At 42.9% G+C, this 19,064-nt stretch overlaps 1 protein-coding gene across 1 annotated transcript in view; it reads right to left on the reverse strand.

The window, feature by feature from the left end:
• The window catches only part of ZDHHC5 (zDHHC palmitoyltransferase 5), an 84,607-nt gene that overhangs the window by 48,791 nt on the left and 16,752 nt on the right, over positions 1-19,064 (reverse strand). Inside the window, exons 3-4 of the mRNA XM_077454668.1 lie at positions 2,715-2,836; positions 866-1,023 (exon numbers count right to left, since the gene is read on the reverse strand). Coding sequence (XP_077310794.1) covers positions 866-1,023; positions 2,715-2,836 — 280 coding nt within the window. The remainder of the gene's footprint in view (positions 1-865; positions 1,024-2,714; positions 2,837-19,064) is intronic.

Here is a 19,064-nt window from a genome sequence, read left to right on the forward strand (position 1 = left end):
TGTGAAGATTTTTGGAATGGCCTTCAATATTTAACGATGTTACTATTTATATGAAATTTGGACACATTGTGTGTGCACTTAGCACTTTTGATCAATGGATCACTTTAAATATATATATTTTTTGGAGTTTGCACGAAAAACACTACAACTATTTATTTTACCAGCGGAGGCACTGTATACATTTCAACAGATATGTGGATTATAAGGTTTGTGATGCTGTGATCACAAGCTCTATGGTAAAACACAAAAAAAAAAAAAAAAAAAAAGAAGAAGAGAGAGAACACAACTTTGTTTGCATGTCACATTTTTTTTATTTAGCGTCATTGCATCAAGGCACTTACGCTAACATTTTCACCTATAAAAATATCATACTTTTTAGATGATATTTATAAATAATAAATTGAACCATTTATCATTTTGCTTCCACTTAATTATGGGCCACTTTGTGTTGGTCTATCACATAAAATTTATTTATGTTTTTGGCTCCAACATGACAAAAATCAAGGCACTGTATATACTAATGGGTTAGGTTTACAGCAAGAATTAGGACAAACAGCCAAAAACAAAAAGCAAAAAAATAGTTGTCGATTTTACCCCTTGCAGGGTCTGGTTCCATTAGCTGGCCTAAACATCACTACCTGTCCGTTAAACATTTAGAGGCCAGCTAATGGAATCTGAGAGCAAAGACCAGAGCAACTGCCTGCTGGAGAGGAGTCATTTTTTTATTTTATGTAGCAACACTTTATAAACAGACTTCTATACATTACTTTTGTCTGGCAATCATGACTATTTGTCACAAACATAATGAAGAGCCAACAGCTTTTTATATCTAAACACAGTGCTATACCTATACTCTACAACTCACCTCCACACAGTTGTCACAAACACTGCAGTGAGAACAGCGAGGAGGTCTGTAAAAGCGGCAAGTTGAACACCACTTCATGCGAACCTGGACGCCCCTCACTTCCACTGTTTTATATAAGGGAGCCCGGAAGTCGTCCTCTTTATCTTCATCCTCTTCAGCTAGTGCATAACAGAGTTGATAAAAATTAGGATCCATTTCAAGAACAGACAGCCTCAAAATTCAAATTGAGCATCTTCCCCAACTATGATTAGATCAGCTGTCATCTCTCTAAACATTTGCTTGAAGCAGATCCTTGCAAAGATACGGTATTCTAAGCTTTCTAGCAGCCCTGTGGCTTTCAACAAACTTCAGAATTCAACATTTCACCTAATGTTGGATGCTTTTGTCCCGTGACGTGCTATGGATCCATCCTTCAGCCTCCACTAGACTTGCATTCAACACTCCAAGAAATGTCAAATCCTGACAATACTCAAGGAAGCTGCAAAATTGCAATACAGTGAAGGTCCGAGACATGGGTCAGAGGGGTGAGAATAACACGACTTCTTTTGCAAGGAACTGCTTCGAGGTGACGACACATTAACAATAAACTACCCCTTACATGTTCCACTTTGCCCAAGAACTGATAAGGTACTTAAGGGCTTAAAGCGATTGTAAGTGATGTATAAAAATAAACATGTTATACTTACCTGCTCTGTTGCAGTGGATTTAAACAGAGCAGCCTGGATCCTCTTCTGTGATCCTAGCCTCTTCCTCCTGTTGTGCCCCCATAGCAAGCAGCTTGCTATGGGAGCACCCAAGCTGAGTCACAGCTCCCCGTTTAACATTCAGACATGGAGCCCCGACCCAGCCACACCCCCTCTCCCCTGATTGGCTAGCTGACTTTAATTGACAGCAGCAGGAGCCAATGGAACCTCTACTGCATTTCAGCCAATCAGGAAGGAGAATCTGGATGACAGACACTCATGGACATCAAGGGACAGAGAGGGACAGAGAGGGACAGAGAGGGACCTCAGGTAAGTGTTAGGGCAACTGCTACACACAGAAGGCTTTTTATCTTAAAGCGTTTGTTAACCTAAAAAAAATAAAAAAAATAAGAACCTGTTCCTTAAAAGCATGTTATACAGCACAGTGCTTGTGCAGTGTAATTTGGCCCACCTGGAATACCTGACTGATCCTGCCTGGCTATGCCCTCCCCCCTGTAAACTGACTAAGGTGTAACATGGCTGCTGAGCCCTGACACTGTGGTCAGATTACGTGCCTCCATCATCCGCTGTGTCCTCGGTGCTCCCTGACGGTCACCTCCATGTCTGTGCCCGCCCCCTCCACTACAACTGCTCTAATTACTAATTTCTCACACTATTCTCTCTGGTTATGTATGTACTGTCCCCCTGTGATTGTGCTTTATAAAAATAATGCAGTATATACCTTGTTTACAGAGCACTGATCTGACCCGCTGCCTCTCTCCCCTCTCACATGACAGATGCAGTGAGCGGGGCCGTCTCTCTCCTTCTCTCCTGACTTATGTAATCGGGAATCCACTGCCCCGCCCGCTGCAGCTCTCAGGTCGAGAGAGGAGAGAGGCAGTAGGTCAGATGAGCACTGTTCAGCGCTCTGAACAAGGTACATACTGCATTATTTTTTATAAAGCACAATCACAGGGGAACATTACATACATAACCAGACAGGAGAGTGTAAAGTAACATTGGTGGGTTAACCACTTTAATGCATAGAATGCATTTAGATAAAAAAAAAAAAATAACACATTCTGCCTTTAAAGAAAGTTCAACCTTCAGACATTTTCAGTCATGAGGTTTCATCACAGATTGTAGGCAGAAATAAATGATCATACCTCTAGGGAAGATTCCGGGATCCATAAAAGTGGCCATGCTAAAATTGGCCAACACGAATAGAAACATGACAGCGTTATAAGCAGGAAGAGCTGGAGACACCTCTATACTGAGCCATGGGCATCTGTGGGGACAAAAGTAGACATAAATGAACTACAGTTAAAAACAATCACCAGTCAGTGAACTCATATACAAGGCTATCCAGGAAACTTTTTATAACTGATGTAAGTTAGCATCACTATTTTCTCAATTACATAGGAGAGCATGTATTTGGATTATATGGTATTACTTTAAAAAGTGGCAGCCGTCTAGATAAAGAGAAATTAGCACCGTGTTTTATAGAATCTTGGGCACAGGGATAAAATTGTTCAGCATTGGGTGGTGGTGCACAATTTTTTTTGGCTATACTGTACAATTATCCATAGACCCTGGATTACAGGCTGGTACCCGCAGGTTGCCCTAGGCACCTCCCTATATAACTGTACCCTACTCCAAGTCCTTAGTTTTGTAGCAAATAAAGTAATCCACGAGTAGAAGGCCTGTCTTAGGTCCAAGAAATTGAATTTATAGGTCAAATTTAAGGTTATCCTAATCGTACAGTACAGCATTCATAGACCATGGATATCCCCAAGCAATGAATAAGAAGGGTGGGCAACAACTAGACAAAACAGAACTATGCCAACAGGTCTAACTATAGGGGTCAACCAACCCAACTTCAAAATGCCAAAGTAGGAAGCTTGCAGCCGAAAGTTACATTCACAGAAGAGTGAACGTTCACCAGGTAGAAAGGCTAATTTGAAAGAAAAAAAAAATAAATATAATAATAATAATAATAATAATAATAATAATAATAATAATAATAATAATGAGGGGGGTTTACAGTTTTGAACTCTATTTTTTACTAATTTGTACAACTTTTAATCCACCAACTGAATCGACAGGTCTGAGATGCTGCCCCGCCCTTAGGAACGAAGGCACCCCTTCATTGGCAAGAGAGCTTTGGGGAAGACTTGGTGGGATTTTTCATTTGAAGCTGGGGTAGAGTGTTGAAGTGCTCTGCATTTTGAGAAGAACCTTTACTGCTATTACATTTTTCATTAATTTCTCAAGTGCCTTACTTTTTTTCTCCAAAGGGCATGTGTTAGGCGTCTTTTACAGACCGCTCCAGCTGACCAGGCTTTAAGCCACAAGATGTGACTGAAAGTTAGAGCCATTCTGAAAATGAGGGAACCATTTGTTCTAGGACATACACACAAAAGAGCCTGGCAGAAAGCAATTGTAATGGCTCAGTTAAGTCATGGTCTTGGAATGCAGAGATCATGTCGGTTTTTCATTGCCCTCAGGGGTCTCCAAACTATGGCCCTCCAGTTGTTCAGGAACTACAATTCCCATCAAGCCTAGTCATGTCTGTAAATGTCTGGGTTTTACAATGCCTCATGGGCATGTAGTCCTGCAACAGCTGGAGGGCTATAGTTTGGAGATCCCTGCAGGCCTAGCTCATTTATCTGCAGTTTGACAAAACAGTAAATTGCAGCAATAACTGGTTGCAGAGCTTGGCCTGCATGTTTAAAAGTGTCTATCCACAGAACCTTTGCATGAAGGAACATCTTAATTTGGTACAGTGAGATGTTTTAGGCATGAAATGGCATGGTCTGCTACAGGAACAGACCAGTTTTCAGTGAACTTAATTTTCACTGGTTAGAGCTCAGCAATGATTTTCGTAAGGGTGAAAGTCTTTTCTGGGTTAATAGAGTGGTCTTAAATTGCCCAATTCTATTTGCTGACAAATGGGAGTTACTTTAGATTTACCAGGTCTCTTTGCTTGACTGAGCTTTTGTAGTGGCTTTTTTTGCCTGGTTACTGCTGTTGCTACAAGTGAGGGTACTCCTCTGTGGCATACTCGTTAAGTAGGATGTTGAAATAAGGTAAGTGTGTCCAAGAAGAAGTATTCAGCAACCCAGGTGAAGATGGTCCTGTAACAAGATCTTTATAGCAAGAGAGCAAGAGTAAGCACCTCAGTAGCTTAAAACATCTCTAGGTAGGTATAAGTGGCTGTACAGTTCAGAAACGGTGTATATGTGATCATCCACCCAAGACTAACCTGAATGGTGGTGTTTTAGTGCCAAGTTTTAAAATTTAACACTTTAAAGTGAATTCCAAATTCAAATCCCATTTTTTATTTTATTTTTTTACAGTAAAGGTCAGAGATACAGGGTGACCCTGTCTTACTTGTTCACCCTGTTGGTCTCTAAAAGGTCCAGGCTTTAGCCATCATGGTGGGCATACCCCCAGAAAGTGTTTTGAGGGTCTGGGTTCTACAGGGATGTACCATGGCACTAGACCTCTATCGCACCCTGTGGTTATCTACATGTGCTGTACAAAGTTCCAGGGTGAGTGTCCATGCTGGATCCAGTGCCTGAAGTAACTTTGCAAGACATTCCCACAGCATGGGGTGTGTGTAAGAGTCCCAAGGTTGCACCGTTTTGGATGCACCGCTTTTGTTGTATTAGAAGATAGCAGAAAAAAAAAGTCATAAAAGTAGATCTGCTATAAGCAATTTCTCCGTAAAGGGAGAAGAGGTCCATCACCTTAAAAAACACACACAAAAACTGAGGACTTCCAAAGTGGAGTAGGGTTGCAAGAGGGATGCCAAGGGGGCAATATCCTCAAAAGTTTGCCAGTGTGTAATCATCTGAAAGTACCAGCCTATGCTTTAACAATACTCAATCCGTGTTCTGTACTATAGGATTAGGATAATTAGTTTACGTCTTCATATGGGGCCTCTGTGTAAACTAAGCTAAATAGATATTTAATGGGTTTGCTTGAACAACTCAAATTTCAAATTTTTACACGTTCAGACCTAGTCTTCTTTCTATGAAAATACGTAAAACATTTTTAGGGATTTGTGATAAATGCAATAGAAATCTGCAATAAAAACAGTTCAACATGTACTTAGTCTTAATGAATCTTAAAAGGAAAAATAACACCTTATGAGGACTCATCAAGGCCGTGACACATCTAAACAGAAAGAAGACATCAAAAGAAATGTGAGTTTTTGAGCAGCCAAGACCAGCTTTTGTGAGCATGGTTATTGCACAATTAGAATTTATTTGCTAGTCCTTAATTTAGCTCTGTTTTGTTTGCTGCAATCATCTTACCAGCATAAAACTGGAGGGAGTAGGAAAAAAAAAAAAAAAAAAGTGTTTAAAAACAAGCAGCTGCATGTGTTCCTCTTGGTAATCCCAGCTGTGCTAGTAACGTTAAAAAATAAAATTAAAGTGGTTATAAAAGGTAGTTTTTTTTTTTAACTTACTGAGCCGGTGTAACAACATATTCGGCGGCCCATCGCAGTTTGCTATGGAAGTGACATTCCCTCGCCGCCATCTTGCTACACCCCACACAGTAAGGTCGAGCTGCAATGATTATTGTCTGTTGACTAATTTAGCAATTCTTTTTTCGATTAGGCATAGACTATAACGATTATTTTTATTTTTTTTACTTAAAGGGATTGTAAAGTGTTTTTTTTTTTTTTTTTTTTTTTTAAATAACAAACATGTTATACTTAACTCCACTGTGCAGCTCGTTTTGCACAGAGTGGCCCCGAACCTGCTCTTCTGGGGTCCCTCGGCGGCTGTCTATGCTTCCTCCCTCAGATGCTTCTCACGTTCATGCGAGCTCCCTCGCATGGTGAGAAGCACCTGCGGCGCGCTCCCGTGATACAGCGAGTGGCTATAGCCGCTCGCTGTATCACACGGCCCCGCCCCTCGGTGCTCCGTGTCAGTGGATGTGATTGACAGCAGCGCGAGCCAATGGCTGCACTGCTTTCCATCCAGCCAATCAGCGGCCAGGCTGAACGGTGGAAAGGACCGTCGGGGGACCAGCGCAGGACATTCGAGTGGCGAGGTAAGTAAAATGGGGGGACTGGGGGCGCAGACACTGTCAGATGTTTTTTCACCTTAATGCATAGAGTGCATTAAGGTGAAAAAACATTTACCTTTACAACCCCTTTAATCTAGTGTTTTTTTTTTATATGCTAATTAATCCATCCTTTACAAAAAATAAGTGCATAAAAAAAAAAAAGAAAGTGTTAGATAAAAGAATAGTACACACACACACACACACACACACACACACGTTATATTCTTTTATCTTACCTTTTTTTATGTTTTTATTTTCTGTTCAGAAGTTTGTGAATGTTTTACGATGCTTTATTTTTTTTAAGGGGGAGGTTGTGTGGGGAGTGCGTCAGTGTTTTTTTAAATTATTATTTATTGCAATTTATTTATTTTTTTTTTTTTTATCAGCCCTGTTGGGGGCTATGGTGAAATATCAGGGGTCTTAACAGACCTCTGACATCTCCCATTCTGTAGCTTCTGCTGCACTGCACTGATTCATTCATTAAATGAGAAATCGTAATCACAGGAGGTTACAATGTTTCAGTTATGTGAATGGACAGAGTCAGTGGTCACCGACTCTGTCCAGTTAGAAAACGAAGGAGCTGGGTTTACCAGCTTCTCCCTCCGCTCATCATCCTGAAATACTGAGGGGGAGAAGAGAGGGGGACAGATGCATGGAGGGGGACACCCACAGAGAAGAGGGAGACTGGGAGCAGCATGGAGGGGGACACGGAGAAGAGAGGGGGACAGACGCACGGAGGAGAGCGGGAGACACAAAGCAGCATAGAGAAGTATGGATGGGGACTGGAGGAGGATAGGGGACAGTCAGCGGTGATCGCGTGTGGGAGAGAAGCACCACGCTGAAAGCCATGGTGGGGGTGTATTGACCTGCAACTCACAATGTGCGACACATCGAAGCCTTTTATGCATGTCGACGTACTTTTGTAGTCGACGTAATCGATTACGTCGACTCGTCGTGGCAGCTCTACAGTAAGGATACACTAAGAAGGGGAAAACAGACATGTTTGCATTTTAGATGTACTTATAACAGTAAAGTGAGCTTCTATAGTGAAATAAAAGACTTAGAACTCCATCTGTAGATGTTGATTTTTAAAAGCATCAAACTTCTGTCAGATTAGCAAACCTGTGATATGAGCAGGGTTGCCGCTGCTTTTAAAATTCAAGATCCAAGTAGTCAGATGGAGTTCTAAGTACTGCATTTCACTATATAAACTGACTTTACGGTTATAAATATGTGTACAATGCAACACTGCGCTGGGTGTAACATGTCAGCTTTCCCCCTTCTTAGTGCATCCTTACTGTGAATGAGTGTGGGGTGTAGCAAGATGGCGGCGGGGGCATGTCACTTCCGTAGCAAACTGTGATGGGTCGCCAAATGTCGTTACACCAGGCTTCTTTCTCCTACATGTTTTAGATATGCCAGCCAACACCTACAAAAAAAAATAAAAAATAATAATAATAATCCATGCATCTCCTTGAGGTAGAGAACTCTCAAACCTTTTGCCAACCATGTGTTTGAAGAAGGTAGAGGAACTAAAACCAGATGGAGGGCCTGGGTCTCTCTGCCTGTGACCAGTGTGAACTTCTGTGGATATTGGAATATGTTCCTGTATTTTAATGAGGGCACGGCTCTCCTGGAACCAGGTGCTTAATATGCTTTCCACTGGTCCATCCCCTCCTGCCAGTAACCCCCTACCCTTACACCCCCCCCCCCCCCCCCCACACTCCTTTCTTCATGTTTTACCAGACTGTTTAACTATAATCCCCCTACACTTCCAGATTTCCCCACATCCCCCTATTCCACATAGAACTCTAAAATTGGTACAACGAGCATTATCTTGCTTATGGTTTTGGCTCTGGCTAACCAATCTCATTAGACATAGTGTACAATAGGTCACCACACTTGATGAAATCATGCACCAAGTTACCTAATTAACCACTGTCAATTTTTTCGTTCAACTTGAGGTTAGTACAGCGATCTTCCCTGCTGAGCTATTGTTTTGGGATGGCACCGCCGCCAGAACACTTGGGTAGGCTCTCAGCTCTCAGGACTGAATGGGAGACAGTCGGCAAACCTTTTTCAGTCATGAACCTACAACCAAATGGCCGGATACTGTCCGACCGGCTACCGTGCACACAGGCCGAATGCCGGCTGACTTCTATTGAACCGGCCAATGTCGCCCAACATTCGGCCCGTGTATACTAGGTTTTATGTTCTTATTGTAATGTAGATCAATTGCTGCTATACCCGTGTATCCAGTCATGTACATTTTGAGATGTTACATCTTCATGTTAGATGGTTTCTTTGCTGTACCTTGTTACTGCCTATTGTTCGCTTGGTACTAAATGGAGACTTTTTTTTTTCCAAAAAAAAAAACTGTTGATTTTTTTTTTTTCCCCCCATCATATGTCTTCTGTTGGAGAGATTTCTCCCTAGGGCTGCTTTCACACTGGGGCGGTATTCAGGCGTTACAGCGCTAAAAATAGCGCCTGAAAAAAACCAGCCCCTTTCACTCCAGTGTGAAAGCCGGAGGGCTTTCACACTGGAGCGGTGCGCTGGCAGGACAGTGAAAAAAGTCCTGCTAGCCGCATCTTTGGAGCAGTGAAGGAGCGGTGGATTCACCGCTCCTACCCATTGAAATCAATGGAACAGCGCGGCTATACCGCCGGCAAAGCGCCGCTGCAGCGGCGCTTTGTGGGCGGTTTTAACCCTCTTTTGGCTGCTAGCGGGGGTTAAAACCACCCCGCTAGCGCCCGCAGACCGCCGCAAAAACGACGGTAAAGCGCCGCTAAAAATAGCGGCGCTTTACCGCCGACGCCCGCACCGCCCCAGTGTGAAAGGGGCCTAAAACTGAAGTGATGACTTCTATTTTGGCTTCCCTGGTTTTTTCACCCCTAACACGTTAATGAAATTTTTAATATTAAAAAAAAAAATAATAATTCCCGTTTCCATTACATACTTTTGCACACTGGGATATCACTGGGTCCCATGCTTCTCTATGCAAATCAGGCAGCTCATGGCAGGTAGGAAGAGTAGGCAGGGTGCTGTACATAACTTCTGGAGAACATCACAGGATACTGCCCTAGTAGTTCTCTCAATGACCCTGAGCCCTGATGCAAGCAGTGGGCCGGCTATTTGGAAAATTTGCAAATATCAAAATGCCTTTAAAGATGACAGTCACTGTCAAATTCCTAGGTATTGTTCACATGTAATGCTGAGCCTCCATCAATGAAACCAAAATTTTAAAGGATAGTGGGCAAATGGTGGCCAACAGGGCCACCCATGTAGCAAATTTCAGCCGGTTTCTGAGGAAATATGTATAGTGCACACCCAACTTTACACTGGGAGACACACTCTCAACCTTTTAAACAAAGAGGAACCTTTGAAAAAATAAAAAAAATAAACACTTTATGCAGATAAGGGGTGTATGTAGATAAATACAAACTGTACAGATTTGATTAATGTTAAATAATGCCCTTGATATAGGTGTAGTCCATTTACGTACCCCCTTATGCAGCCTGGAAAACTCCCAGAACGTTGCCAAGAAAGGCCCAACTGGGACCGCTCACCTTCACCACCAAAAGAAGGAGCTTTGAGCTACTGTATAAAAGGGGAAAAAAAGGCGCATGGTGAGGGAGACTGTATCAAAGAAAGAGCTTACTCCTGTGATGAAGGTCAGGGGTATGCAACCTCGGCCCTTCAGCTGTGGCGAAACTACAAGTCCCATGAGACATTGCAGGACCCTGAATCACAGGCATGAGGGGATTTGTAGTTTCACCACAGCAGGAGGAGTGCCGAGGTTGCCTGCCCCTGGGGAAGGTGAACAGTCACTCTCCTAGCAATGCTTTCAAAGTTTTCTAGTCAGTATGTAAAATGGCCTACACCTATAGCAGGGGACATTCAGTTTTCGTCAAAGCTGCACAGCTTGTTTTTATCTACAGATGTTCCTTTCCTGCATAGGAAGTTTTTGGTTGACCTATGTCTTTAATGTCCTAGGGAACCCCTGTAATAATTACTATAGCTACAGAACGCAGTACATTAGTGTGATCAGTAAGACGAGAAATAAGGATGAATAAAAGAATAAGCAATATTACTTTTTTTAATTCCCATGATATATTAAAACACACAACACCCAGTGTATTAAAAAAAATAAAAAATATAAATAAAAAGCGAGCATACAAAAGTGAGGCACAAAAAAGTACACGGGGTGTACACATGGCCCTCCCTGAAGAGAAAGGACCCTTGCCCTGATGTGCAAGGCTCCCAACAGGGACTGGGGTACTCACCTGGCTGAAACAAGGCACACTCCTTTTTCTGGTAATCTTGCCGAAACAGGCCAAGCCAAGTACTAATTGGGGCTGCCTCGAAGGGAGATTCCATGAGGGGGAAGAACCTGACCAAAAAGTCATGTGCCCCCACCCCCTTCCTCCTCCTCTCTTCAGCCCCCAATCCCCCCCCAAGACTTTCATGGCAGGCCAGTGGACTTGTACCCGACAAAAAAAAATAAAAATAAAGGGGGGGGGGGTGAGTGGGTAAGTGCATTTGTGCCATGGCAGGCCTTTAGGAGAATTATGACACCCCTGGGCTGCCACTCGAGGGGCACATATACCACAGGCTGCTTTCAAAGCTCAGCCCTCAGCCAGACCAGTGCAGCCCCATCTCCAGCAGAAGTTAGAAAGCTTAGGGAGAGCCTTACTTATGACCGGGGACAAGTCTGGTGCACCAGGGCCAGAATCAACCCGAGAGGAAATGGGCCCTCCCACCATCCTCTTAGCATAGTTAAAACCCAGGGCTGCTCTATACAACAAAAGTATTTTCAATAATAACAAAATGGACAACTATGGCCAGCAAAGAAACTCAGAGAAAACTGCAGTGTTCCGCCACATTTGTGCTTAGTGGAGATATGACCTCATATACAGATAAGTATAGGGCCTATTACATTAGTGGTCAGCACCTGTAAATTGGTGATCAACAGGAGATGTTTCCTTGTCACAACAGTGGGCTACCTTTTATTGGTGGTCAGTGAGGGAAAGGCCCCTTTACTCTGGCGGCAGGTGGAAAGAATGTCCCTTTACAGACAGTCAACATAAAGTGCCAATAGTGGCTACTTATTTGAGACTTAGTAATTGCTCATTGCACAGAAAATCCTTAGCAACTTCTGGAGGAACCCTAGAGTTCCTCAGAACCCCAATTACGAAAGAGGAGCTTGTACTACTGTGCGAGACTGAAGGTAAGGCTTCATCCCCAACTTTCATAATTTTTTTTTTACCATTTTAGCTTTACAGCCGATACTGTGTGAGGCCGGGCGCTATTTTCTTTGTAGTAATTTAGGGGAATAACTTATTTCTTGCTGGCACAATTTTGGATTGTAATGCATTCACGCAACTCATGGTTTCTTTTTCTTGCTAGGTGTATAAAATGTTAGGATTTGTAGAATTGCCGCTATAATTGGCGCTTTGTGGCTCAGCTCATTTATTCAAACTCTCTCAACTCTAGAGATTATAGCACAGGTTGTGCATTACGTCCAGTGAGTGAGCTGATTCATACATTGTGGGAAGAAGCAGTAACGCACAACCGTTGTGCAGCAATAAAAAAGGAGGGAGACCTGTACATGAAATTAAAATGTGTGTTAGCCCATGTGGATTTATATTGGAAAAAAAAAAAAAAGAAGAGGAAGAAGGAGGAGGAGGAGGAGGAGGAGGAGGAGGAGGAGGAGGAGGATATACCCACACCCCCATAAAACGAAATCAAGTGGATTTCTTTTACATGAAAAATAAATTGCCCTTGGCTGATCAGACACAGCTCACCTGTTCAATTCCAAGCAGTTTACCAGCCTACAAAATACTCAGAATTCCTTTTAGTGGATTTACCTGCCTTTACAGCCTATTCAGACACCTTGCGATGCCTGCTTTTAATCCCTTCCTGCCTCACAGCCCTTTAGGAGTTCTAAAAGCCAGTGAGTGAACGAAGCGAATGCGGGCATTTGGGTCATGTGACCGATGTGATTGGCTGACACAGCGGTCGCATGAAAGGAAAGCTCATGATCACAAGTATGCATCGGGAGCTGACATTTCTGGAAGGATCCAAATAGTTTTTGCATTTATCAGATAAAAAATAAAAAAAAGAAGAAGTTCAATGGTATATTTAACAAGTAAAAACAGAGTAAACATTTACTATTTATGGGCTGGTAGTAGACACTCATCTAGTTCAGAGGTGGATCTCCAAAATGTCCTTGCTATAAAGGGCCAGTATCCTCCTGTGATGCGGCACCCATGCCCCTTCCCTCTACACTACTGCTTCCATCTTCCCACAGCCTTCTGGATCTGGAGCCTTCAGTCTTTTGCAAGCCTTCTGTGACCAGCCAGTGGAGAAGAATTAACATGGTCGTTTTGTCCTACTTACTCCAGCAATCTTACAGTTGCTTTAAGTGTATACTGAGCAGCACTTACATAGCAGTCAGTATATAAGAACGAACAAACACACACACACACACACACACACACACACACACACAAAGCAGGAAAGGGGCTTTTAAAAGCAGAAGAAATATAGGCATCTGCTATAACCTACTTGCTACCAGACTGACTTAGCTCTGGCCTAAGAGTACTATTCAAATAATTAAAATATATTTGGAAATGCCAAAATGGGTATTAGACTATTACATAAGATGCAACTTAGTCTTACTGCCACTTAAGTGTTTATATTCTATAAATAATGCACATTACCATGGATATATAAAGACATGAGAATTCACAACATTTTTTCCAGGAGTGAAGGCCAAATGGTAGCGTAATCATTTTCTTAGTACTGTATGGAGTTGTCTTCAAAGAAGACCAACTTAAAAAAAATAAAAAAATAAAAATTCTGGTCGCATAATCCAGGCCTATGTGATGGTAAGCAAAGAGCAAAAAAAGTTCGACATTGTTCTCTCTCCCAAAATTAGAATCTCCTTCATATCTGGGGGCAGGTCATATGGCCAAACGCCATAGTACCGATCATGTGACCTTCACAGAGGCTTGGTGATGTGCTAAGCAGAGCTAACCAATCATCTTTGGCAGACTACTTGACCAATGCCCCAATATCGGAGAGCAAAGTCTAGTATTCTTTTAGCCTTTGCAGTTGCACTCTTTCCTACATCTTGTATTTGAATGCAACTACTCTTCAGGTGAGAAAGTATTCATTTAAAGCATTAAAGTGGTTGTAAACCCTTACAAACCACTTTGACCTACAGGTAAGCCTAAAATAAGGCTTACCTGTAGGTCCAAGCAATATCTCCTAAACCTATATGGTTCAGGAGATATTTGCCCGAAAACGGGCACCGCTGTCTACGGCGCATGCGCCGTAGACAGCGGCGCGCAAAGCGCGGCATTTCCAAAAATGGAGCTGCCGCGCGTGTCGACTCCCGTGCGCATGCGCGGGAGTGACATCATCGCGGCTTCGCCGAATGACAGCGGCGGAGCTGCGAGACGCCACCAGCAAGATGGATGCGGCGGACTACAGGGGACAGCGGCGACTTCGCTGGCTCCTGTGTCAGGTAAGTGACACATAATGGGCTACTATGCGATGCATAGTAGTCCATTATGCTTTGCCTTTGCAGGGAATGAAAGAGGAAGTAAACTCATCAGGGTTTACTTCCTCTTTAAAGGGTTAAATGATAAAACAACTTTGTGTGGTTTTGTAAACAAAACTGAAAGTGATCAGCTTGTAAATAATCTTATGAATGTGATTCAATGTTTTAAAACCAGCATTTCTGCATACACCTAGCAATTATGTTTGTACAGGATTTACACCTATGTTAGCTCATTATATATTCCTGGTTAGTAGCACTGGCTGTACAAAGGTTGTGGCATACTATACATCAGAATTCCCCAAGTTCACTGGCTGCCACACTGTTGAGGGGCTACACTGTGGTGCACATGTGTGTGCGCAAATGTGTCCCCATCCGTGTTCCTCTGTAGGAGGAATAATGGTGTCGTGGGAAGAATGGCATATGTGGGGTCAGAGGGAAGAACTCCATCTCCTTGCTCTCAATCTTTGGCCTCAGTGGAAGGAGTGGTACCCCAACATTGGTGGTGGTAGTAATGGAAGGAGTGGTGCCACATTGTTGGTGGCGGCAGTGGAAGGAACGGTGCCCCAACATTGGTGGTGGAAGGAATGGTGCTCCAATATTGGTGGTTGTAGTGGCAGTGGAAGGAATGGTGCCCCATCATTGATGAGTGGGAGGAAGTGTCCTATCAATTCACTCAATGGAGGGAATAGTGTCCCATTGTCTGTCTCAGTAGAAGGAATGATGCCCCACTGTCGGAGTTAGCGGGAGGAAAGGTGCCCCATCATTTGTGACAGTGGGAGGAACAGTGCTCTCTGGCTGGAATAATCACCAATTTTAATCTGCATCTGTCCCCGGCAATATCTCCTCTCCCCAAAACATGCCCTCTGGCATGAATGCCACCCAGTATCACCAGGAATAATAAATGGCATGTGCAACATGAGATAGAGGGTGTCCGCAGATGAACATCGCTGACGCCAGATATCATCTGTCTCCGCTATGGTCCGATTCTGCAGACGGAGCAAAATCCTATTTTTCTATCCATCTGCAGAGCAGATCGGATGAACATGGACAGGCGGTCCGTGTTCATCCGACCCCCCATAGAGGAGAGCGGAGATCTGACAGGGTGGTCTCTGCACAGTGTGCTGGGACCACTCTGTCATCCGCCGGCTCAGCAGGGATAAAACGGAGCAATACCCACTGAGCAAGCAGATCATCATGGGGCGGATCATCACAGATCCGTCCCGTGTAAAAGGGGCCTAAGGCAGCCCATAAATAGAGCTTTTTATTTTTTACCCCATTCTGCCAGCAGGTTGCATGAAAAAAAAAAAAAAACCCCGACCCGATTACCCCATCCACACATTCAGGATGGATGAGGGATACCTCCCTGCTGAGATATTGAATAGCAGAGAGGCTTCCCCGCCATCAGAATACACTGAGCAGCTATAACCAGCAACACTGAGTGGGTGAAATCCAATAGGACAGTTGTACAAAAGTAAAAACGGTAGATCGATTTCTATACAACCTAACTGCCCATAGATGGATCAAAATTGGGCCAGTCTCTGCTGAACCGGCTGAATTTTGATCCATGTATAGTCAGCTTAAGAAGCAGCATTTCGCTGGATAACATGGTACCATGGAGAACAGCATTCACTGTGTAAAGGTGCAAGGAGCGGAGCCCAGAATCAGGCTTTGTACCATAAGAATAAAAGGCTGATTGTTGTAAGCTCTCTAGTCATATAGTTAGTCCCTGCAATTGCCACTTTTGCTGGACAGTTTTCTCTGCAGGTAAACATAAATAAAGTATGGGGAATTTAAAAAAAAAAATCCATGTACTGAATATGATCATTACAAGTATTCGGCTCACACAGCAATGAGGATAAAATATATATTTTTCATTAGAATAGTTCTTCGAATTAATTTTAACGTAGAACACGCAGCAGCCATATGATTTCTAGTGAGACCACGCCCCCTTCTGAAAAGGTGGTCATCATTACTATGGGAACACGGCTGTGTACGGGCTTTTTTTTTTGTCTAAATAGTCAAGCACTAGCAGGATATATCATGAGGTTCAGACTGCTGTAATCTCTTTAGATGGCTTGTATATACCAAGTAATCCCACAAACTGGGACAGAATTAAAAGGACAGATGGGGTGCCAGACAGACACAGAATGGAAGGCAGAAAGAGAAAAAGAGGCATGGAAAGGAAAAAAAAAAAAAAAAAAAAAAAAAAGAAGAAGAAGAAGGGTAGGAGAACAAAAAAAATACAACAAAGATTGTCTTAAAAATATAATAAAACAAACCATTAAAGGGGGATTTCTAGGAAAATAAAGACAGTCTTTGTTAGCAAGACTGAGGTCCTTTATTCCTGCAGACCTCATGTTTATTTAGGACAGAGATTTTCAAACAAAGGCAAGAACAATAAAATAGTCAAGGGAATACTAAACGCAGCCATGAACTGTTAAAGAGGAAGTAAACCCTTACAAACCACTTTGACCTACAGGTAAGCCTAGATTAAGGCTTACCTGTAGGTCCAAGCAATATCTCCTAAACCTATATGGTTTAGGAGATATTTGCCCGAAAATGGGCACCGCTGTCTACGGCGCATGCGCCGTAGATAGCGGCGCGCAGGCGCACTAAATGCGGCAAGTCCAAGAATGGATTTGCCTAATTTGTCGACTCCCGTGCGCATGCGCGGGAGTGACGTCATCGCGGCTTCGCCGCTGTCATTCGTCGGAGCTGCGAGACGCCACCAGCAAGATGGATGCGGCGGACTACAGGGGACAGCGGCGACTTCGCTGGCTCCTGTGTCAGGTAAGTGACACATAATGAGCTACTATGCGATGCATAGTAGTCCATTATGCTTTACCTTTGCAGGGAAAAAAAGAGGAAGTAAACCCATCAGGGTTTACTTCCTCTTTAATGGAAAATGTGTGCCGCTCAGGCTACAAGGCCACCACTGAGTGCAGGCCAGGGAAGGAACTCATCTCGGCTCCAAACAACTGTTGAGCAAAGGATGGATCCAATGAAGGCGCACACCAATGTGGACCCACTGTTATCGATATGTCTCAAGTCGTTACCAGTGGTACTTCTACCCCGGGGGTTCTTTTAACCACTTGCCGACCGCTGCATGCCGACGTACCTCCCCTACTTTGGGAATGGATATTGTCATGGCAGCAGCTGTTGCCATAACCCCTGTATCCCCCGTGTTTGGCTGGCTACAAAATAAAAGTGGTCTCTGCGGCGGATTCGCCGCAAGATCACTTTTATCTGTGGCAGGAGAGGGCCCCCCGCCACGATCCAGGGCCCTCCGCTGCCACTGGCAGCGCCAGAAGCGTTTGTCTCCTTGCTAGGCATGGAGAGTGAGGGGGAAGATGGGCCCCACCCGTCTCCATACCATAGCAGGGTGGAAGTGATGTCAAAACGTCACTTCCACCCATACGTCTTAAAAAGGCACATTTTTTTGTTGCCATTTTCTCAAAAAAAAAAAAAAATTCTTGACTTCCAGTCTCATATTTAAAGAGATCCTGTCATGCTTTTTTCTATTACAATGGATGTTTACATTCCTTTCAATAGAATAAAAGTGACACTTAAAAAAAAACAAAAAAAAAATAAATAAATAAAAAAAACACACACAACACTGTAAAATAAAAAAAATTAAAAAAAAGGTAAAAATAACAAAAAAATTCAAATAAAAAAAAATGTAAAACATGCAACTGGTAGAATTTTTTAAAATGTTACCTATGGAGATTTTTAAGTGTAAAAGTTTGTCGCCATTCCACGAGCGGGCGCAATTTTGAAGCGTGACATGTTGGGTATCACTTTAGTCGGCGTAACATCTTTCACGATATAAAAAAAAAAAAAAAAAAAAATGGGCTAACTTTACTGTTGTCTTATGTTTTAATAAAGAAAAAAAAATATACTTTTTTTGCAAGTGCGCTTGTAAGACCCCTGTGCAAATATGGTGTGAAGAAAGTATTGCAACAACCGCCATTTTATAACCCAACATTAGAAAATATACGGTGGATATTAATATTTTTTTTATTTTTTAAGTCTACACATCCTGTTAAAATGTCAGGTTTCCGTTATGTAAAAAAAAAATTAGACAAAAATCATTCCTGAAATTTTTCCACCTTTAGTCCCGGGTTCACACTAGTGCGATGACAGACACTGCATGTGATTCACGCCATATTGCTGTTCAGATCACACGATTTCAGCCATACAAACTGTATGGCTGAAATTGCATCGCATCCGTGACAAAATGGTGCAGGACCTTTTTTTGGTCTGCACTGTATTAGATCGCATGGGTGTTCACACCCATGTGATCCAATTCCTGCACCATTTCACAGTTTGCACTGCAATTTGTGAACCGATTTGGGGGTGTAAATTACCTTTACATTAAGATCTGCGAATCGCTGGGGGATGTCAAATGTGACTGTGCGATGCAGGTGCAATGAGGGAATCCGCACTGGATTTGCAAGCTTTCCGCATCACACCAGTGTGAACCTAGCCTGAACGTGACCTATAAACTGTACAACTCGGTTGAACAACAAACTGAAATTTGGCATATTGTGATTCCAAAACTTTAATCATCTTCTGGTGAAGCCATTCCTTGTTGAATTGGTTGTATGCTTTGAGCCATTGTCGTGCTGAAAGATGAAGATCCTCTTCATGTTCAGGTTTTGTGTCAATATTGACTGGTATTTGGAACTGTTCGTAATTCCCTGAAGAAAAACAGCCCCAAAGCATGATGCTGCCAACACCATGCTTCACGGTGGGTATGGTGTTATTTTGGTGACGTGCACCGTTTTTGCGCCAAACATATCTTTTGGAATTATGGCCCAAAAGTTCAACCTTGGTTTCATCAGACCATAACACATTTTCCCCA

This window comes from Lithobates pipiens, unplaced genomic scaffold (assembly GCF_037356315.1).
Source record: "Lithobates pipiens isolate NorthernLeopardFrog02 unplaced genomic scaffold, aLitPip1_a1.2 Scaffold_25, whole genome shotgun sequence".
In the NCBI taxonomy this organism is placed as follows: domain Eukaryota; kingdom Metazoa; phylum Chordata; class Amphibia; order Anura; family Ranidae; genus Lithobates; species Lithobates pipiens.